Raw genomic sequence first — 24,027 nt, 5'->3', positions numbered from 1 at the left:
GTCCATAATTGAAAGTAATTAGCACTTTGCCTGTGTTAAACTAGCTCCACTGAATGAAAGGTGAAATAATCAGCTACTACTGCCTGCTTTGGTCTACAGAACACTAATGACCAATCAGATTTTCCTAGTAAAATATCTGCCAGTTTTAATACCTGTCAGATAAGTATGTAGAAAACGAGCTGAAATCAATGTAGATTGCTCAACTTACTTTTTAACTTAGCATCTTTTTTTAAAAAAAAAGAATAGCAGTTCTTTTATGGATATGCTATAAATATTGCTCAGAAATCAGAGACGGTCTTTTCAGTTATAAGAATGTCCAAACATAAATGTGTGGAATTGGAGTATTTGCATTATAATTTTCTTCCTTTGGGAAGTTGGTCTTCTGTTCTACCAGGGTGTACAGCTAGATTTTTTTTCCTCTATGAATTTTAATTCACTTCACCTTATTTTTGGTATCATTGTTCCACTGATCTGTTTTCCAGATTGACATCGGATCACATGTGGCCAGCCAGGCAGCACTTCCAGCTGGTACTGGAATGTTTTGCAGTCAAATCCATGTGTCATCAACCCATGGTTTAATGCATCAGTTTCCCTCTTCCGTTTAGAGACAGACCACAGGGAATGAAAGGTTTCCACCAGCTCAGCTAAAAAAGGCATTTTCATGGGAACGGTGGGGCCATGGGACAATTAGATGCATTTTTTTTTAAAAAGTCTCTCTCTTTACTGTCCAGTTTTTAAAGAGATGCCCAGGGTATTCTAAAAGGCAGAACTCTTAATTCCTACAGTCAACTGAAGAACAACAGAACAAAGAAAAAAATAAATGTTATTTATACTCCAGCAGTTTCTTTTCACGTGGGTGGAAAATATCACAGAAATTTTCATTTTTGCCTTGATGTGGATCTGAGTCTTCTTCCATACTCTGTCTGACCCCTCGTACTTCAACTTGCGGTACTTTTAAGTTCTTAATTTTCTTGGTTTCCTAATACTCTGAGCTTCCTGATGTCTCCATGTGTTCTAACATCACTGAGAATCCAGGAAAATATAGACTGTCATCTGGGAATGTATGTGAATAATTTATTAAATGAAGAAAAAAAACTTCTGTAACTCTGTATTAAAAAGCAGGTGAAAGTACCTAAAAATCACCAACCAAACCTCTAATCTAACCTCCCCACAAATAAATTTATTTATTTTAAAAAAGTTATTAAAAATCAAAACTGAAGATTAATCTGAGAGGCCTTAGAAAGGAAAATGGAGGGAACAATTAAATATAATGAAAAACGAATCTTGATTCTCTCAAGGAACTGGGGGGAAAAAAAGAAAAAGTATTTACTGCATGGAGAAGGAAAGTTAACGTTTTATAATTTGATGGCTATTAAAAGATTTGCTATAGACATATAACTGATTGGATTTGGCCTTGGCTGAAAGTTCTGTTTAAATGGAGTGAAAACCGCCTCCCAGGTTCAAGCGATTTTCCTGCCTCAGCCTCCCAAGTAGCTGGGACTACAGGCACAAGCCACCACGCCCAGCTAATTTTGTATTTTTAGTAGAGACAGGGTTTCACTGCGCTGGCGTCCCAAAGTGCTGGGATTCCAGGTGTGAGCCACTGCGCCCAGATGAACAGTAGGTGAGGCCCATTGTTTTACAAGGGTGTTCCATACAGTGGCCAAGCAGCATGAACACCACATGCTTGGAATTTGCAGTTTACTCCAGAGATTTCTGTCTAATAGAGCATTTGATCTCAACCTTGAGTGCACACTGGAATCACCTCAGAGCTTTAAAAATATTGCTGCTGCGGCCCCATCTCCAGAGATTGATATAATTGCTCTGGGTACAGCCTAGACATCTGAATTTGCAAAAGTTCACCAGGTGATGCCAATGCACAGCTCTCTGAGAATCACTGAAATAGAGTAATCCTCTGAAGAAAGGAAGAATATTTAGAAATATAACGCAGGCAGCCAGGCGGGCGCGGTGGCTCATGCCTGTGATCCCTGCACTTTGGGAGGCTGAGGCGGGTGGATCACAAGGTCAAAAGACCGAGACCAGCCTGGCCAACATGGTGAAACCCTGTCTCTACTGAAAATACAAAAATTAGCTGGGCGGTGGTGTTGCAGGAAAATCACTTGAACCCGGGAGGCAGAGGTTGTAGTGAGCTGAGATTGCGCCACTGCACTCTAGCCTGGCGACAGAGCAAGACTTCATCACACACACACACACACACACACACACACACACAAAAAAGGAAATATAATGTAGGCATTTTCATAAACTGAAGTTAAGTCTAGTTGAAACAGTGTTGAGAAAAATGATGGTATAACTTGCAGAAGGAGGACACATTCAGCAAGACAGGTACGGAGAGAAACTTGAATTAACCAGAAGTGAAAAATATTCTTGGACTGCTGAAGGGTATAGGGTATTTCACCCAGCACCAAGTTAAAGGATGTTTAGACAGGAACATCTGACTTCTGTTCTGATTAGGTCTGTAGCAAACAAACTTTTAAAACATAATATAGTTTCCTGATTAGCCTTTTCTACCTGATAGGATGTGTCCTCTGGCAACAAGAGACTCTCAATGTTAGGGCCAAGACTCTAAAAGCCATGCAGACAAAGAATACCTTAGTTATGTTTACTACTTATCTGGTAACTCAATAAATACTTGAGAAATGACTCAAATTGTTTATGAGTGATAACTCAGTTTCCTTTGAGTGTTTGGCATTTCTTTTCCCAGGGCTAATTAGATCTTAGGACCTACCTGAAGACAAAGTTAACTAGATATCCCATCATAATCTCATTAACCTATTTTTTTAAAGTTTCCATGTGTTGTGACATGATACTAAGCCCTTGCCCATTAGCTTAAGATCAATAATCTTTTTCTAGCAAAATTAAAACAAAATCAGTTTCTTTGACTTTAGAAATGTCATTGAATGTATCTTCTTAATCTAACTTTCCAGTGAAATCTCTGCTTACCATCTCCCCTGCTCGTGAAACCATTTAAATCTATATCAGCACAGCAATGTGTTAGGTAGTAAGTCCTTTTCCCTGCCAACTGTAAAGAATGACTTTGGCACTCTGCCCATTTAGTGACAGTAACCCGAGGTTTCACTAGAAAGAAATTAATTTTGGCAGTCATTTCTGAGTGTACTCAAGCATTTCTCTTAACTCAGAAACCTCAAATTCTTCCCTTTCTACCAAGGAATTGTTAGCTTTCCTTTGTAGATTCTGCTAAATGGGCAACAATACAAGCAGACGCTGTGTTGCAGAACTCTGTTCTGGGGACCCCATGGTGTCGGACAGCCACCAGCACGCACACTTCCATCTAGGAAGGCACCCAATGCTGGCCAGGAGCTTGGAGTGATGATGAGGGTGGAGAAATAGGGGAGTCAAGAGACTTACCATATTTATTTCTTTTTTACTTCCAGATACTGGGGAACCTGTTACTTTGGGAAGAAAGGTGAGGAAGTGCCCCTGGTCTCAATCTTAGTAAGAAAGAAAAGCAATAAATGAAAATATTGAAAGGGCCTGGAGTTTAGGTGCTGAGTCTGCCACTAAGTAGCTGTATAACCCTGGGGAGTTACTTGACCTGGGGAGCTTTACTTTCTCATCTGTAAAATGGGATTCGTAATAATAACAGCTACATCATGAGGCTGTTTTGAAAAGTAAATCAGACAATACACACACCACTTGCCACAATGCTTACAAAGAGTGGGCCCTCAATTAGTACTTACCATTAACTATTAAATATAGAATACGATTGAGGGAGAACATACTAAGAAAAAGGCATTCGCTAGCAAGGTCTGGTTTAGGTGAAAGGAATGATCTGATGTTTTTTTCTGTGATTCTGTGACCCTAATTTTCTAGAACATGTAAATTCTTTGGGAACATTCTGGGCAGAGCCTGGTTCCTTAAAGAAATTCACAAATCTTACTTGTGGGGGAGAATTAAGAAATGAGGAGCCTGATCTACTTCTTATTTCCCTGAACCAAACTAAAATGCCACTCCTAAAAGTGAGAATAAATGTTTTAATAGATCCTTAAAACTCCTTCTAAATGTCAAAGTTAGCAAGGGGGCAAAAAGGAAATTCTAACACAAGTACATAATGATTATTTTATTTTCCAAACCACTTTTTTCAGGGGCCATGCTCATCTTCCCTATATCATTCTAATTTTAGGTATATGTGTTGCTCAACCAACACAAATGGTTTAAATACTTAATCTGTAACAAGCATAGAATCATTTTAAAAATTCACTATGAGCTTCAGCAGAAATTATTTCAACCTCTGCAGCAGAGTTCATTATCATAAGATCACAGTGATGAGACTCAACAAGTCACCTAATCCAAACCCTCTTTCCCCGAGTCTCACAGATGAAATGACCAGCCCTGGCCAGGCCAGAACCTGTGTCCAGCCCTCCTGTGGCTTTCTTTATGGCACCAACCTACCACACTTTCTAAACAACACACAAACGGCCACAGCCATACTCATGTAGCTTGCTGGAAGCCTCACAGTTAGAAATCTAAATACGCAATTTCAAGTCAGGTACTAATACAAGTTCTTTTTAAGCAGCACTGTCTCAAAAATGCTGGCTCTCAGCATACACACAACACAAACACACATACACACACACACACTCACACACACTCTCTCTCTCTCTGGCACACATGCAGGAATACACAACCAAATGTTGTTACATCTACACAAAGATTACTTGGTAGATTCAAAGTGATAGTGTGTTGCATCTACACAAAGATTATTTGTAGATTCAAAGTTACAGTTACTTATAATGTCTATATAAGACAGGATTTAATTTCCAACCATTCCACTTTACTAAAGACATCACAAAAAAATTTTTAAATCTTACCTCGAAAATCTCAAAGCCATAAATGTCCAAAACACCCATGACCTTCTTTCTCACTTTTGTTTGTGCCTTAAGAAAGTTTCAAATTAAAGGGTTAATTAAGGCATGAAATATAACACTACAAGCATCCAAGGAACATAGATATATATTACAAGTTAATCATGCTTCTCAAGTAAGAAAATAACTGTAATTTAGCTGTTTTTTAAAAAAACTTATGAGATGGGGCATTGCTATAGAACTTTTAGAAATTTTAATAATAGGTGATATATTTAAAGAAGGCATTAGTGGTGCCTTTCGAAATCACCTAGTCCAACACCTTCATTTTAATAATGAATAGATTAAGATCTAGTGAAGTAAAGTGACCTTTTCAGTGAAGTATGTACAACTAGTTAGCAGGTGAGCCAGGCCAGAACCTGTGGCGCCGACCTCCAGAGTAACTCCACAAAGACCATCCGACTATTCACCAGTCAGAAGCAACACACATGGCAAAACAAAATAAACGAAATCCCTGACAAATTTCGATCTTATACATGGTAAACTCTTTTTAAGGAATAATCTTTATAAGTGGTAATCAATTATTTGATTATAAATTTAAACTTTATTCAACTTAATGTTTATACTGTGAATAACATTACAACTGATTTTGCTCATAGACATTCAGTACCTTAATGCTTTCATTGATTCGATTTACCAACCACGAAAACAACCTGCTGTAGAGGTTTTTAGCCAGAGCATCACGGGCATAATAAGCCTATTAAAAAACAAATAAACAAAACTTAACACTCACAATTCCACAATGCTTACTTTCAATAAAATCATAAAGATATTTTTAAAAAAAATTCAAAGCGCTTTTATTTCACATTTCTTTGCAGAACCAGTTTTACTGTGCCATAAACAATCAAGTTGTTAAGAGAATGAGGCAAATTGTTTATACACAGTTACACTTTTTCACAAACCAGGAAACTAATTTTAAATACTGCAAAAAACTTTCACCATAAAGATATTTATTTCAATGTCATGGAACAGAGAAGAATCAGACGCAATTTAGAAGTCCAACAATAGGGGGTAGTAAGAGAAATATGCACTGAGAGTAATGTTACATAGTCATCAGAGAGCGATGGTTGTGAAAATCAGGTAATGAAATGGAAATGCTCATGTAATGTGAAAATTAAATAACTGTATACTTAATATGATAACATTTTTTAAAACCCTTATACACAGAAATGGAAATTCAAAGGAGATATATTAAAATGTCTTTGACTGATGGAATCTGTAAATTTTTTTTCTTCACTCAATCTTTTTTTTATTTTTAAATGTTTTTGGAGACAGAGTCTCACTCTGTTGCCCAGGCTGGAGTGCAGTAGCACAATCTCAGCTCACTGCAACCTCCGCCTCCTGGGTTCAAGGGATTTTCATGCCTCAGCCTCCTGAATAGCTGGGACTACAGGCATGTGCCACCACGCCCAGTTAATTTTTGTATTTTTAGTACAGGGCTTCGCCTTGTTAGCCAGACTGGTCTTGAACTCCTGGCCTCAGGTGATCCACCCACCTCAGCCTCCCAAAGTGCTGGGATTAGAGAGGCATGAGCCACCACGCCTGGCCACACTAATCATTTGAGTATTAAAAAAAAAAACTTCCACAATGCGTTCTTTTAAGTTATAGAACGAACATAACCCCCTTCTTATGTGCTTATCTACTTTTAAAGCTATTCAGAACTACTTGACAAAGAGGCAGAAGACATATGCATCTCTATGACTCTTGGAATCCAAAGGCTGGAGAAGTCAGGTTTGGACAGCAGAATCTAAACACGCTTAAATGTACCAAGCGCCCAGAGCATACAGTAGGTAAGTACTAATGAGATGTTTAATACCAGCATCCTGGGGAGGCCTAGAGGTTGGGTGTCAGTAGCCTAACAAGGAACTGGCCTTGGGAGAGAAAAAGCTTGAGATTTTGTTTCTATTTTCAACATGTTGGCCATATATGTGTATTTTGCTGCTTGTAAGTAAAAAGTTGGGTATTACTGTTCAAATTAATCAGTACATTTTTATTTTAGGAAGAGCACAACTTGTTATATTATGTGGCAATACTTTCTCTACATTTCTTCCTAAATAAAATGTAACAACTTTAATTAACACATTAACTTCCCTGGCAACATAACACAGCTGAAGATAACACCTTTTCCCTTCATCTGACATTTCCATGCAAATTCCAAACCTCCCTCCCTACTCCAATTAGGGTGACAGAATATACCTAGCAGTTGGCAACAAACAAACAAACAAGGGAGGGAATGCTTCCATAGTAGAAAATGCATGTCAAATGCTCAAACAGAGAAATCAGAATATAATTTAGATGCATCCTTCCCCAGTATCCTTTCTTCTAGTTTTTACTTTCTTAAAATAGGTCATTTAAGTGCTTGGAATAATGCCTAGTACACAGTCTACAGATGTACTTATATTGCTTTCTATCCTTTTCGTCTATTACTACCTCACGAGCCTAGATAATTTCCAAATCCTTTCCTTTTTCTTCTTATGAATTGAAGTTATCTCAAAACACCATGTATTTGTTGATGAGCCCTTTTTTATGTTAATGCCATCCAGCTTTTTTAGTTATATGCTGTCTACTTTCAACAAGCCACTATTTCAATAAGCAACTGAACAGTGACAACTTCTTCCGGTAAACTGCTTTATATTTTTTAAAGTGTATTAACAGCCAATATTAATCTTCTTTGGTTCCTTCAACAATATTTATTCCAGGGGTCTCAAACTCAAATGCTTCCAGGGACTGTGTGATAGAAATGAACAGGAAATGATGGCTCTCTCTGTCGGGGTTAGAGGATGCATTCCAGGCTAAAGGCACTCAAATTCAAAATTTAAAGAGCAAACAAAACCAAAGAAAATACTACCCTCTAGTCAACTAAAAATATTGCGCTTTACCTGGCCTTAGGGGCTGCCAATTTGCCACCTAGCTGCCAATGTGCCGCCCCTGACTTCCTGAGCCTGATTCATGCCACCGAATCTCCACAACAATATCCTATAAAGCAGTAAGGGAAGGAATGCCTATTCCCGCTTAAGGACCACTAATATGGTGTGTAGAAATGAGGAAGACTCAAAGTGCACTAATTCACCATCTCAGTTTCAAAGCACACTATGAAAAGACCATGCACTTCTGCAGCTGCATGAAACTCACAGAGGAAAAGTCCAGGTGGAATGTGCTGCAGACATGGACAGTAACAACAGGCATGGTCCAGGACGGCAAGTGACAAGCAAGGTGGAGACTCAGAGATGCACAGACATGGAGCCCACCCTCCAGGAGTTTAGAGGTGAGCTAAGGAGATCAAACTAACACAGAGGAAACAAGCAGAGGGCAGGTGTCAAACTGCAAAGAAAAGGGGGTTCTGATGGGATGGGGGGTGTCTCAGGAGGCCTATTTGATCAAAGAAGTCTCCTTGGATGGGGCACAATCAGGTAGAGCATTTAGATGGGCAGAAGGAATGAGCATGGCATGGGGGGCAATGGGTAGGCAGGAGCAGAGGCACCAGGTAACAGAGAACTAGCAAGGAATAAATTGAGGTAAGCTGTGTGGGATCAGATTTCAGAGGACATCAGAAGCCAAGGAAAGAGTGTTTAGGAGAAGCTGAAAAACTCTTGTCTTGAGTTTCTATTATTTCAGTATTAGTCCTCCTATCTAGAGAAAGGTCTAAACGCCTTGGGAAAAGGAGGCATGGGGCAATAAAGGTGATGCTGGGGCCCAGGAATTGAAACTATGAGGAAAGGCTAGTAAAATGAATCACTTTCCAGAGGAATCAAAACCTCCCAGGCAATAGATCAGTGGAACCAGATACTCTGAATACTACATAAAAAACAAAACAAAACAAAACAAAAAACCCAGTTGACTAACGAGCCGAATAGCTGAGGATCTCTAGCCAAATTCTTTTATGCCAAAGGTTAAGAAAATGTGGAAAGTCTTCTTCAGTGATGTAAGGTGCCTAAAATAAGCTTAGAAAGTCAGGGTACCTGGGCCTGGTTCCCATAAAGGATGATTAAAAAAGCAAGAGTAAAACACACAATTTTAAAACACACAATTTTAAAAAGACCCAAAATATACATATTCCTAAAGGGCCTTCTTAAACAATACAGGCTTTTTCATGGCTTCCTTACAGACTTAACAATTCCCACTCTGGCTACTGAAAATGTCCAAACTCAGTGGCTCTCAAAATGTGATCCTGGACCAGCAGCAGCAGCAGAAGCAGCAGCAGCAGAAGCAGCAGCAACAGTAGCAGCAGTGTCACCTCTCAATTTATAAGAAATGCAAATTCCTCAGTCCTACCCCAGACCCACTGAATCAAACACCGGGGGTGAGGTCTGCAAAACCACCAGGTGATTTTGATGCACGTTCAAGTTTAAGAATTACTGTTGCAGATTTGATTTGCCACTCTGACTGCAGACTTCACCTTTCCAGCCACATTGCTCTGAATCCCTTCACATAGCTACAGCTGTAGCCAAGCCTCATCAATCCAGGTTCTCAAACCTGGCTTTTCTCAATGTTTTCTTTTTGATATGCCCTTTCAGCCATACTTCACACATCTAAATCCTTTGATTGTCTCCATGAGGTCTTCCCTAATCCCTTACTTCCCTACTCATGGCCTATGTGTGGGCTTGTGCTGTACAGGCTCTCAGCAGCATTTTCTTAATTAAGTAAGCTACTCCGTATCTGACTGTGAATTAGTGAGGATGACTTAGACAGATATGACAGCAAAAGCAGTAATTTAGGAGGAAGGACAGGCAATGGCTATAGCTAGGAAAGGATTGCTACAAACCAAATTTCCATATATATAAAGTTATGGTATTTGCCACAGCCAAAATAACTCACCTAAAATAAGATATCAACGTTGAAAGCTAAGGACACAAAGGCATTCTTGCATTATAGTAGGAAAGGCTGGTTCAGCAACAGAGAGCAAGCCTGGCTCCACCCTACTATTTATGGAGGCTTTATGGATAGTTATAAGGAGGATGAGACAACAAGAATACAGTTGGACAAAGTGGGCCTGAGTGGAAGTCCTAAGTTAGTAATTTAATTCCAGTCTGAGTCATTGACTGGTGGGAAAATGTGTAAGCCATAGCACAAAGGGTTTTAATGAAAGGGCTGCAGAAGCTGCCTGGGTATACACGTATGTACACAGGCATGCAACCATCCAAACATCCACCCACTTAACCTGAAGCAAACGGAGAGAAGGCAGCAGCTCAGATTTGTGTCTTAGAAAGACTAATGACTTCACTGGCCAATATCAAGGGTAGAGGGGGTTCAAGAAGTAAGGCAGGGAGGCCAATTTGGCCACTTGACCACAAAACTGTCTTCTCCCGCTGTCTTCTCCAAATCAGTAAATGACAACTCCATGTTTGCAGTTGCTTGGGCCAAAACATTAAATCACCCTTGATTGTTCTCTTTCTCTTAAACCAGCTAGCACCAGCAAGTCCTGTTGCCTCTACCCTCAAATAATATCCACAATGTGACCACTTCTCACTGACTCCACTGCAACTACCTGGTTCAAGCCACCATCTTCTCTGGGTTAGTGCACATCTCCTTGAAGGTCCCTCGCTTTCACTCCTTTTTCCCCGACCCTCTGCTCTCCACATCACAGCCAGAGTGACCCTTTGAAATACAAGGCAGTCATGCCACTGTTCTGCTCAAAACCCTCCAGTCATCTCCCACGTCACTTTGAGTCTCCTTCCCTGGCCCAGGGAGCTCACTGATCTTACCATGGGCTAGTTTGCTACAGCACTTATTTCTTATGTCTACTGATTATTATCTAATTCCCTCTACCAGAATTTTAAGCTCCATGAGGGCAGGGATCCTTATCTGTTTAGTTTACTGCTCTGCTGCCAATGCCTAGAACATAGTACAATGATTGAGATAACAGCCTGTAAACTAAAATCTTTGTTTATACTTACATTAAAATAGCACAGACTTTTAAGAAACTTTCTTCTGTATATTATGTTTCACCCACCTGAGCCACATTCAGTGTAGTTGAAACTTTCTCCTGTTTGGCTTCAACTGTTCGGAAACTGAATGCTCGTTCTAGAACTGATTGATCAATGCCGGTCAATTCACAAATTTCTTTTAACTCTGTGGGAAGGTGGGGGATGGACACAAAAAGTGACTGTACACGTGCTGCTAATAATAATTTTGAAGGCTTAGGATGTTCTTTCTAAATCATAATCAAACATATCAGTATAAAATGTATACATCAAAAAACAAAGCTTAGCCATAGTTCTATTTCTGCTCAGTTTCATTAGAAAGCTTTCTCACACCAATGCAAAGCAGAAGTTTTACTTTCTACATTAAAAACTGGGCAGAAGTTCAAAGCAAGTTTCTTAAACAAAGTTGATTCTCCGCGGATGTACCATTTTTATCTTTGATTTTGCTTTCATCTAGACCATTCACTCGAGATTCAGGCTTGAACTCAATGTTCCCCAGTTTCAACACCGCTGCCACCACTGCCAAGACAGACTCAGCTTCATGATCCATAAAGCCCACAATCTGCATGGCATTCTGGGGAGAGAAAAAAAAAAGCAACTATTTTTTTCCCGTAGTTCTTTTCTGTTCTGTTCTGTTCTTTTTTTTTTTTAAATGAATCATATTACAGATTTATTTCTGGGGGAAAAACCCCATAAAAGACAAAGCTATATCGAGTTCAGTGGTTTCCAACTGTGATTCGAGGGACCCTGGGGGACCTCTGGTGCTGTGGCGGGGGTTAGGGGGGCATGTAAAGAGGAAGACAGAAGAAACAGGGGGATGAGAGCAGAGCCTTGGGTGTCCACCTCCACTTCAACCACAGCAGCTCAGTTTGTATATATGTTGTTTTTTTTACACTGAGGTTTTGCTACTAGCAACAAAACCAACTTGCACAACTCCATACAAAGAAAAGCTCCTCATTCATTTTACATATCAGAAAAACTGTGGTTTGCAAAGGTGAAGTGCCCAGCCCAAGATACTGTGGGTAACAGGAGGCATCTGTTCATTCATAAATTTTTATGGAGTGCTAATTACGTGCCAAGTAAAGTGGTTCTAAAATCGGTCTTGGACTCAAGGTTTAAACAAAATCATGTCCAGGGATCAACAGACTATTGCTTCCATATGAAGATGTTTATATAGTTTTCTAAAATGACATACTCTAAGAGATACTTTCTTTTTGAGAACAGCTGGCTTTTTAAAAACGGCTAGGCTACATAGCAATGGGAGTAATGCAAGGTTTTGTTATTGTTGTCAAACATATACAAAAGTAGAGAGAGCAGGGAAAGAACCCACATGTCCTTTCACTCACCCTCAACAATTAACGGATGCCAATTTTGTTTTATCTATAATTCATCCTACTCTCCCCTTTCCCCATCACCACAGCTGTCTCATTTGCAAGTAAATCCCAGTTACCACATCATGTCTAGTGTATCACACATTAAGACAGAAAACAGAGTATAGTGTTATTTAAAATCATCTTTTCTAATGAATGTGGAATGCTAATCGCTCTGGTTTATATATGAGTTTCTAAAACTGTATAAAAATGAGATTTTTTTCTGTCTCAAAAATAGTTTTGATTTAACATGATCCAAAGGCAGTTGGAAATTAACTTTTGCCATAAAAAACATTTGGAATTTAAAAATAACCTTAAAGGGGTCAAACCCCAGGATAATATAATAAGAAAGCTCCTTATGATAAATGGTAAAATCACACGCTCTAATAAAAGCATGGCCTTCACAATCTCATGTGATTTTTGAGCTAGTAAAAAAATCAAAGTAACAAAAATAGAATTCTTGTATAATTCTAAAACCTTAGGGAGAATGAGCTACACTTTAAAGAAAACTCAGAATTGTTACCAGTTCCCGCTGAGCAATGCAGTGCCATGCAATTTAAAGCTTGATGAAAGTACTACATCTTACCCGCACGGTTCTAAAATTTGCTGCATCATCCACTCCATTCACTTTGGCCGAATCCAGACTCAGGTAGTTATATCTGCTGAAATCCCTCTCAAGCTTAAGTTTATCTATTGAATCAAAGACACAAGTTGTTAAGTTGCTTCAATAAATCCAATCTTTAATATCTCATTCCCTTTGATATCTTGTTCACATCGGTAAAATGGCTTTGGGATTAAGTACTGAATCAAAAGAACAAAAGTTATACCCAAATATCAGTAACAGCATATTCTTAAAATGACTTTTATCACTGTGATAGCACACTTTGTTTTACACTTATCTAGATAAGTCTCTTTCGAGTTTTTATAATAAAAAATATCTTCAATGTATTATTTCATTATAACATATGATGTCTGCCTGGTGATTCCTTCACCATTGGATATTTGGGTTCTCTCTAGTTTATAATAATAAATATAGGGCAGTGATAAATGTCTTCATACCAATTGTTTTTTGGATTCATTTGAATTATTTTGTTGGAATATAGCCCAAAAAGTGGTGTGACTGGATGGCAGCCTCTAATTGTAAGAGGTCCTCGCTTTGAAGTAACACCCACAAGCTCCAAGCAGATCAGTGACAACTCTGCTAGCTTGATCCTTATAATACATGCACAGTAGATACTTCAGGGCTGTTTTAATTTGCATTTGTTGATTATTAGTGAAGATGACTTTTCCTAAGTGGTATTGACTTTTCACAGCTCTTCTTGTTTGAACTATTTGTTCACTACTTTTCATCATTTAGCTATTGGCTATTAGATAGTATCTTTGTGGAATTATGCTAATTCTCTAAAATTCCAAAGGCCATATTTTTATCTCTTGTATCAACTGCAAAATGTCTTCTCCACTATTTTTAAATATTCGCCTAACAATTTGTTTTTATGTAATTGTACTCATGTAATTAGAACGCTGATAATTTTCTCTCCCCAAAGAGAAAAAACATATTCTTCCATTTTATATTTTAAATGTATGATCAGTCCCTGCCCTACTAATTGGCTTTGGCCAAGTCCAGATTGAGGTAGTTCTAGCTGCTGAAATCCCACTTGTGTCGACTGAATCATCTGCACAGTCCTCAACACATCGGAGATGTATGGCACAGTATCTGGTGAGGTACAGGAACATTACACGTACCCTGGGGTGTGGTAGAAGCAAACACACCATGTTCTTCACTTCAACTAGAATCATGGAAAATTCTTGAGAAGGAAGGGGCAAAGCATAAGGAGTATGTTTTAAAGAGAATGCGTCAGAAAGTGCTGTGACACTGAAAATTAAAACACAGAAACAATTCAGGCACGAGGCCTGTAATCCTAGCACTCCGGGAGGCCAAGGCAGGAGGATCACTTGAGCTCAGGAATTAGAGATCTGCCTGGGCAACATAGTGAGACTCCCAGCTCCAACAACAACAACAACAACAACAACAACACAGAAACAGAGACTTACTGAGGAGCTCTTCAGAGGCACCAGAGAGCAGTTGATAGAACACATGGAAGTTTCTTTCACCTCTTGGCTGTTTAACAACCCGAGATTTCTCTAAAAGATCTAAAGAGAAGAGTTAAATCATAGTATGGCATTTGTTTCACCTTCAAATCCACCATGCTTTTTTTCCTTCTCACTTTCTTTTTTACTTTCTATTCTGCGTTAATAAAATGAAATAATAAAGGAAGCTATATTTTCAGTTCTACCTTCAGGAAGAAGCACAACTCTAATGAAAATCACATTGAGTTTCATTTTCACCTAATGAAAATCCTACACAGGTCACATTCTTTTTAACTAATGAATATATAAATAAGTTACATTCAACACACTGATTAAAGATAATATCATTTTTATTTTAATAATGCTCTTGATTTTTTATGATGACATTAAATTCCTGAAAATGTAACATTACAAATGTAAGCAATGAAATACAGCCATTCAATTATGAGTCTACCTAGTAATTATAATAAAAAATCAGTTAACACTTTGAGATCTTTATTATGTGCTAACTGCTTTACAGATAGTATCCCACTGAATCCTCCCAACCATTTTATAAGGTATCATTCTACAGCTGAAAACACTGATAGTTCAGGAGTTTACATAACTCAGCTGGCAACCTGTGGAACTAGGATTTGAAATCAGGACTCTTGCACTCACATGGCCCATTACCTGGGAGATGCAAAGTAGAGTTTGTGGATATGTTGAAGTCTTAGAGAAAGATGGTTCTCATTGATTTGGTGTCATTTGATATTATATTTTCACTGACCCCAGATAATTTTCAACCCATAAATCTGAGGTTTTACCAAATTTTCAAATGGGGAAGGAGGAAGGAAGGGAGGGACGAGAAAGGAATCACTATGGCAGTATACAGCACAAGGCAAAGTACAATGGAAGAGGATATTCTTGCCTGGAGCCCTGCTTATCACTGACTAGTGATACAAAAGGCTGTGGGCAAAGGCAAACTTCAACTACAAAATTCCAAATTAGTAACGTCATCACTGAGCACTAATTCTAGAGAACACACAAATTTGACGTCCCCCCAATCAGGCTGCAATCTAAAACATCACGAAAAATGCTTGGTAAGGGAGAGAATGATGTGCCATTTAATCTAGGAATGATCATTCAACTTTTTAATTCGTATTTCTGGAACCTACACCAGCATTTATGGAGGAGTTTAGGTAGAGTGAAAGGGTATATATTTGATGAATGAGAAGTCCTAGGGTGCTCCAAATACGTAAGATTGTAAGAATAAAGAGATGCAGCGTAAGAAAGCATAAAAAATTAAGCCAACTGAAAAAGAACAAAAATATGTAAGTACAAAAATTATTAGGCGCAGGATGCTGCAGATTTTTCATGTTCTCCGGCTCTCATATGACTCGGAAGACTGCCAGTGTCCTTAAATCATAGATGGAAAATAATGAAGCCTTCATATTTAGAAAACATGAAAACAAAACAAAAAAACCCCAAAGGTTGAAAAGTACAAGTGGGATATAACTTAGGGAAAAAAAGGATTGTGTAATAATTACCATCTCTAAAAAATGGAATGTTTCAATTAATACGTAAAAACTGACGCGCAAAGCAGAAGATAGACTAAATACACAATGTTAAAGATGTAGTACGATTTTACTTATCGTGTGACTGAGCTTCTGTGGGATCCTGTAACAGTTTCAGAAGAAAAAACCCACAGGGCATGGGCACATTCTTCATTGAAAAGCTAATTTTTATAGGAAATTCCTCCAGTTTAGAAGAAAGTGGCTTGATTACATAAAAAATATAAACGCTACATTTGACTTCATCCATTCATGCACAAATTCCTTCAAACAGGTCATCTACTGCTAACGCACTATGTGCCAGTGATTTGGGAAGAAGCCTGGCACCAGATGGACACGTGCTGACCTTCCACTTGGCCTACAAAAGTCACACGTGTTCCTGGCTGCTCTTGCCACCCAAACCAACAGCAGCAGCTCTCTTCACAGTGAGATGCCAAGGCCTCTGTGAGTGAGGACAAGGTGAGCTGCTGTCCTCTCACCTTACAGTGGCACCTTATAATGATGACAAGCGATTGTTTAGCAGCACTTCTACAATCACATTACAGGGTGGCTGGGCGCGGTGCCTCAAGCCTGTAATCCCAGCACTTTGGGAGGCCGAGGCAGGCGGATCACAAGGTCAGGAGATCGAGACCATCCTGGCTAACACAGTGATACCCCGTCTCTACTAAAAATACAAAAAACTAGCTGGGTGCAGTGGCGGGCGCCTGTAGTCCCAGCTACTTGGGAGGCTGAGGCAGGAGAATGGCATGAACCCAGGAGGCAGAGCTTTCAATGAGCCAAGATTGTGCCACTGCACTCCAGCCTGGGCAACAGAGCCAGACTCTGTCTCAAACAAACAAACGAACAAACAAACAAACAAACAAAAAACCACAATCACATTACAAAAGCAAACTGTAGTAGGTCAAGACATGAAACAACACCTTCAAAAAGCCCATGATAACACTACACTGTGCAACAGCAACACACTGTTTGACACCTTTTGAATAAATGCTCATAGACATTGCAGAGTGCAGAAATGGCAATGGCTGTAAGATTCAGCAGATAACAACTACCAAGTTAAAGAATAATATTAACTTGTGTGCGATGTGAAAAGAAATGCTGGCCAAATGTACTTTGTGAACTGCGCACACTGAAATCATCAGTGATTACTCTCATATTCAAATGTGAAACATGATACTATCATATTCAACCCTGAACACCTTCCCTGAGGTTGGTTTTATAATCCCTATTTTACAGATAAGAAAATGAGGCTCGCATCCCACTCTTGGTAAAAGCAATAGAGCCAGAATTCAAAGCTCTGGGTGACTAGGGATCATGCTTACAGTCTTTACAATTTTCCAGCCAAAAAAAAAAAAAAGCTATGTCCTTAAACACTTGGAAATGCTGTACTTTGTATAAATACATGAATTCACCTAAGCAACTCAATCACAAGATGAGGAATCTTTTATTACAAAGCAGCTGAAGGTTTTACCACCTAAAATGCTTACTCTATTACCCTAGAGCCTCCAATTTCAGTTTCTTTATGACTTTTCTCGTAAGTCACAAGCTTCCAGGTAGAAAAGTAATCAGGGAAAATGTTTGCCCCCAAATAATTTACTCGTGCTTAAGACCATTCCTTATTGGTTTTCTTCCCCTAAATGTGCATGCACCAACATAATCTAACAGCTTGAAGCCATATCAAATAATTGCTCAAAGTAGAGAACATAAATTCAATTCACTATAGGGACTCACCACCTGACCGTTTTAATTTACTTAAATGTGCCCCTGAATTAAGTCAAAGCAGAACTTTTGCACAGCCTTCTCTTCTGCCTTAGGTGTACTTCTACCACCACCAGTTGAGCCTCTGCTAGCAAGATTTAGTAAAGAAGAGTTATTATTAGACACTGGATATTCAGTACAGAAGAGATATTCTGCATATTCTAATGCAGCTACAGCCTCCTCACAAGATACGAGTTTAAGTTTATATTAAATTTAGCATAAATTTCCATTTTAAGGAAAGAGATAAACATATTAAGCCACTCTAATGGGGAAGTTAAGGGGGCAGGGACAAAGAAACAACGAATCAGAACCTGCCCCCCTGCCCTACTGCACTGCCGCTGCCTGACTATCAACACGGGGCCTGGCCGTCATGTAGGGGCTTTCCTAGTTCCACTCATTACCAGCTGGTCCACAACACGTATAGTGCCTGTGCATGTCAGAGACAGCCTCCCCAAGGCACAAGGTGTGAAATAAATAGTCTAAGACTGTACCTGCTGGAGGATGAAGTTTTTTTTAACAGACAAATAAATAAAAAGACATGTACTGGTTGAGAAGAAAAAAACATCACATCACATACTTTGGGATGTAACAGAGAAAGGGTTAGATAGTATGATAAAAGCTTCATTATTTTATGTATACTGTCCTCTCCTGGAAAAAGAAGTGGTCCAAATTCTTGATTAAGGCTAATTATGAAAAAAATCAGCTTTGTCTTGTGAAGTGAGAAAGACAATGAAAGCCTGATTGAAAGACTATCACTCAAACTGATGGCCTACAGAGACCCCGTGCCTCCTCTCCAGTTGCTCCAAGACGAATATTATGAAAAAAGCATCTCAGCGGCATTTAGGTTCTTTCAGTGAATTTATGCCTCCTCAGTAAAGCAAAAGGATACATTAAACAACAAGCATGTGCCCGTGATCTAAGCAACTATAATTTATCTACCTTTTTCCTCTTGTCTTAATCACTCCCGAAGAAAAAGTACCAAACAACCAGTGAAGGAATGGGCATAACGGATGGTAGTTTCAGCGGAAAATTCTGATTATGAACTTATGTTTACTTACTTATTGGGATACATATTCTAAAATCTATTCTATACTTTTTCTGAAAACAGACAACATAACCCTCAAGATTGACAACTAGGAAGGTTCACTCACGACAAATCTTAAAGATTAAAAAAATGGGGCAAATGTCTTCTTCCAAATCATTCATTCACTTTGTATGTATACTATAGTAAATGAAAAAAGATATGAACATCGACCTCAGGGCTCCGACAGCCATGGTCTCACATGATTCTCTATCTATTTGCAGGTTTGCTTTGAGGGATCTAAAGCATCTAGCATGCCATGACATTACAATTCTTCCCCCACTTCCACCGCACTTTGCAGCATTTTACGAAATCAACTTCAAAGTTTTCACTCAAAAGTCAGTATCCTGAAGTTATAAAATCAGCATTAAAGATAGCTAGACATATTGCATTAAAGTTCTGAAAGGGTTTCCAGTGTTTGTACAGGAAAAATTAACTTGGGCTCTAAAGCACTAAGAAAAACGTAGCTTATTATATACCTAATTACTGTTTTTTATTAGGATTTTGTTATATACATATAGAATATATGTATTTTGACAACAGATTGTTTTCTGATGCAAATTTAATGTTCATCTAATAATTGAAAATTTGTTCATGAATGTATCTGAATCTAAAATTCTAGACCCAATCCTGAAATAAAAGTAATGAAATATCTGGTCCTTACTATCTTGATTTACTACCCTAATAAACACAGATTAATGAATTAATTAATTAATCTGAGGTTAATTTAGATATATTTCAACATCTGGCTTCTTCAATATCTGTATATAGTCTCATTTCATGATAAATAGTCTTTCTTCATGACAAACGTATTTTGTAAAAAGAAAAACAAAGTAAAACTGAGATAAAAGGAAAGCATCTACTTTCATATAAAGGAACCCATTACGAAGTCACAGCACTGCTCTTTTGAAATTTTAGTATTTCAGTTGAATTGCTACAGATACGTCACAAACAATGATTGACTATTTCTGTCTTCTTCAGGAGCTTTAAAACTAAAAAAAAAAAAAAAAAAAAAGCTCAGCCTTGTATGTATTAGAAATTAAAAACAGACACTTTATTAAGGAATATCCACTCACTACTGAGAACTGACCCATAGACAGGGAGTCTTCTATTTCACCTCAGTACATATATTCCCAGAAAACTGATCAGAGTTTCCTTTAGGAAGCGTTCTAACAGGCAGTTTCATGCCTTTTATTGATGACTTTCCATCAATAAAATCAAATATATGATATAAAAGGAAGAACAAAGCTGTAAATCTCAAACAATTTAAAAGAGTAAAACCACGTTCCATACAAAACAGCATGAATGCAGCACACACACAGATTAAACAATGTGCCACGAGATAGACGGCACATAAAGGTATAAGCCAATTGTGTCATAAATTCAAAAGAAATGTGAAAAAACAAAGCAATCCAGAGTAATCTGTTCCATCCTCCATCTCCATTGTGAGGAGGGTGGCCGTTTCCTTTTGCTTTACGTTTCCATGTGGAAGGATCTCCTTAGAGTAACTCCCGCAGCCTGCTGGCCCCTTACTCACTCCTCCCCAGGACAAGAAAAAAGACTTTGCTGAGCAATGAGGTTTGCAGAAGAAAGGGCCATGCACAGAGGGCTTAGCTCTCTGGGTTCCCTACACTGTGCACACATCTGGCTCTACTCCTCAGTGCTAAAAGACAGATGGGGCAATGCACACAAGGAGAGGCCAGCAGTTGCTTAATATTGTCAATCACTGCCTCACTACCAAAGTGCCAAAGGACTACTAACACACCTACTTGGGTGATAAACCAAAAGACACTTTCCTCAACCTTGCCTTTAACAGTAATAAAGCCACTTCTTCTCCAGCTTGATTCTTGTGCCTATTTGACAAGTGCTTCCAAACTGGGTGAGGGAAAGGATATATTATCAATCACACCCCTGTATCGATTAGTTTTTGCTGCATAACAAATCACCCAAAACTCAGCAGCTTAAAACAATACCATTTATTAGCTCATGATCATGAGTGTCAGCTGGATATTTCCGGTCTGAGCCAACTTGGCTCATCTCTGCTGGGCTTGCTCACGGGTTGGTTGTCTGCTGGCAGACTGGCTGGCAGCCATCTGGGCTAAGACGTCCTCACTCCTATGTCTAGCAGTTCATTCCATGTGTCTCTCCTCATCCAGCAGACTAACCCAGGCTCATTTGCATGATGGTGATAGTAAATTCCCAAGATCAGCAAGAGAGGACAAACTCCAATACATCAACAATCCTCAAGTATCTGGTTGTGCTGTATTTGCTAACTGTTCCATCGATCGAAATACATCTCCCAGCCAAGCCTTGAGTAAATGAGAGAGGGGACTCATCAAGGATGTGGACACAGGGTGAGAAATTATTGTGCTATTTCTGAAAACGATCTATCAGACAGTGGCTGTCTAAAATAAAATGATTACAAATTGTTTGACACTCTTTCTGTTGAGAGGTATGATCTGTGTCTCTGCCCCTGAAACTGTGCAAGCTAGTGCCCACTGTGACTACACAGAGTACAGCAGAAGTGGCATGCCATATGCTTTCCCAGACTACTTCAGGCTTCCTCCTCACCCTCTTAGAACACGGGTTGCCAGGATGTTACTTTCCTCTCCAAACCTAGTTGTAATACTGTGAAACACCCAAACTTATTGTACTCTAAGTTTGAGGTTGTAGGGGGCAGGGGTTGTCAGGCAGTACAGCAAGAATAACTGGAACATAGACCAATCACAGCATTTGCCTCCCTTCATAATTAGCCGAATTTTTTTTTTTTTCAAGCTGAACAAAGTCAGTACCAGGAGAAGTCTGACAACCAATAATTTTGTTTGCCTTTCTGGGATTTAGGAAAAGTATTTATTTAGAAGTATTTTTAAATGATTAGCACAGAATATTCCGACAAAATTTTCTTTTTTTTTGAGACGGAGTCTGGCTCTGTCGCCTGGGCTGAAGTGCAGTGGCCGGATCTCAGCTCACTGCAAGCTCCGCCTCCCGGGTTTATGCCATTCTCCTGACTCAGCCTCCCAAGTAGCTGGGACTACAGGCGCCCGCCACCTTGCCCGGCTAGTTTTTTTTTTGTTTTTTTGTATTTTTTAGTAGAGATGGGGTTTCACAGTGTTAAGCCAGGATGGTCTCGATCTCCTGACCTCGTGATCCGTCCGTCTCGGCCTCCCAAAGTGCTGGGATTACAGGCTTGAGCCACCGCGCCCAGCTCAGACAAAATTTTCTAATAAAGCAGAAGCTTTATTTCTCAAAAAAACCTCTCAACTGTACATAATTACTTCTGTGATCATTAATTCATCCAACAAATATATATAAGGTGTTCAACACTATTTTTTTTTTTTTTTTTGAGACAGAGTCTTGCTCTGTCACCCAGGCTGGAGTGCAGTGGTGCAATCTCGGCTCACTGCAACCTCCACCTCCCAAGTTCAAGTGATTCTCCTGCCTCAGCCTCTTGAGTGGCTGGGATTACAGGCACGTGCCGCCATGTACAGCTAATTTTTGTATTTTTAGTAGAGTCGGGTTTCACCATGTTGGTCAGGCTGGTCTCGAACTCCTGACCTCGTGATCTGCCCGCCTTGGCCTCCCAAAGTGCTGGGATTACAGGCGTTGAGCCATGGTACCCAGCCTATGTTCGACGCTATTTTAGTTGCTGGTCATTTAGTAACGAACCAGGCTAAGGCTCTGTCCTTACAGAGCATGTATTTGATGAAAGGCTAAAGACAACAAACAAATAACTATACTGAAAAAAGCAAATATTTATTGAGTGTTCACTATGTACCAGGCACTACTACAAGTGCTTTAGATACTAATACATAATCTACACCTCAAGACAACCTATGCAATTGGTCCTATAGTTATTCTCATTTCAAAATGAAGAAATGGAGGCACAGAGAATGAAGTAATTTGCTGTCTTTTGTTTAGACACTGGAAATCACATGATAAACCAACAAGAGTTGCAAAAGTAGGCTCATGGGTATGCCCCAAATAATGGACAAGGAAAAAAGAGCCTGCCTTTATATGCACTTACACACCTACTGTGTCAGGTATTACGCTAGGCTCTTGACATGGTAATGTGAACAAGACAACCTCTCTCGTCCATAGTTCGCTCAGGTATATGCACATCTGAAATAACAGTTTCTTCATAGCGTATATTTCTCTGTGCTATTCTTCTTTTAGAAGATAGAATCCCTGCAACTTGTACCATATGTTCTCCACTGTCTAAACTGCCACCAAATGCCTGTGATATTAATTTTAAAAATTGGTTTCCAAAAGCTTCCAGTTCACAACACCAGATGTAAAATCCCCAAATACAAAAAGATAAATATTATCAGACCAACAAACCTTAACAAAGTAGGAGAAGTATCATTTTACATTACCTAAACATTTGTATGTGTTTCTATATTTTATCTTCTCTATTGAAGCAAATGTTTTACCATCTTCTGTTTTAATACCTCTCTTAAAGACACTAACCTTAGGGATACGTAGTTTTCAAGTGAGTTCCAGACTTAATTTGTCTCTTTTACAAAAAGAGAGAGAAGTTACTGGGCTTTCTTTTCCTTTCCACTTCCTGGGTACACAATTGGCTCAAGGGATACTGTGCCTTTTTCAAGGTAAGAGTTTTTGCCAATGACAATCTATGCTTTCACTAGGCAGCTGCTAGAAAAGGAGGCAAAATATACTTCCTACAAAATGGCAAATTTTGTCTTCTTTTCTACGCTACAAGAAGCCAACTTTTAGCTTCTTTAGTTTGGAGAGAACACAAGATGGTGTATCCATTGCTTTAAACTCCCTTCTGCCAGAAGGCAGCAGCTCCCAATGACCACCTATGAGTCAGTTCTCTACACAAGATGAAATTTCCTGCTCTTACCACTAATGTATTCCTTTTCTCTCCAAAGCAAAGGATACTCTTAAATACCAGGGTGTTCCCACTACCACAAATTTCAATATAATTTCACTGTGGGAACAAATGGTAACAAACACCATATGAAATCCATTCATGAAGATATATTAATCTTAATTGGAAAAGAACTGAGTGTTTAATATTTATTCTCCACGGATACTGCAAGAATCAGGGGACAAGACATTTGTGCTTAGAACTTAAACTTCAAAATTTAAAACCAAAGTTGTTTTCTTATCCTTATAATAAAGTTATCCTGAATTATTTTCCTAAAATCCTCAAGAGTAATATTGATTAAATCATTCCAAAATGTTCAGCTGTAAGTTCTGTAATGAAAACAATATTAAACCTACTCTCATTTTTAAAAAGTGTTTTATTAACTTTATAGCTAGAGTGAATTTGTCTTGTAAAAAGAAAGCACTAAAGACTCATGAGTTATCATTCAGACTAAATACTAATCA

At 38.9% G+C, this 24,027-nt stretch overlaps 1 protein-coding gene and 1 non-coding gene across 9 annotated transcripts in view; both read right to left on the bottom strand.

The window, feature by feature from the left end:
- The window catches only part of MYO1B (myosin IB), a 182,627-nt gene that overhangs the window by 49,021 nt on the left and 109,579 nt on the right, over positions 1 to 24,027 (bottom strand). For all 8 annotated transcript variants that reach the window (XM_005573782.4, XM_045368338.2, XM_005573785.4 and 5 more), the window contains exons 8-13: positions 14,248 to 14,346; positions 12,782 to 12,885; positions 11,252 to 11,399; positions 10,855 to 10,973; positions 5,515 to 5,601; positions 4,854 to 4,919 (exon numbers count right to left, since the gene is read on the bottom strand). In XM_005573782.4, coding sequence (XP_005573839.1) covers positions 4,854 to 4,919; positions 5,515 to 5,601; positions 10,855 to 10,973; positions 11,252 to 11,399; positions 12,782 to 12,885; positions 14,248 to 14,346 — 623 coding nt within the window. The remainder of the gene's footprint in view (positions 1 to 4,853; positions 4,920 to 5,514; positions 5,602 to 10,854; positions 10,974 to 11,251; positions 11,400 to 12,781; positions 12,886 to 14,247; positions 14,347 to 24,027) is intronic.
- Positions 4,083 to 4,189, bottom strand: LOC123568130 (U6 spliceosomal RNA). Its single transcript, XR_006691354.1, has one exon. It is a non-coding gene; the product is annotated as a U6 spliceosomal RNA (small nuclear RNA).

The sequence above is a fragment of the Macaca fascicularis genome, chromosome 12 (genome assembly GCF_037993035.2).
Source record: "Macaca fascicularis isolate 582-1 chromosome 12, T2T-MFA8v1.1".
In the NCBI taxonomy this organism is placed as follows: Eukaryota; Metazoa; Chordata; class Mammalia; order Primates; family Cercopithecidae; genus Macaca; species Macaca fascicularis.
The sequence above is the reverse complement of the archived record's forward strand: the minus strand, read 5'-3'. Positions and strand labels throughout refer to the sequence as shown.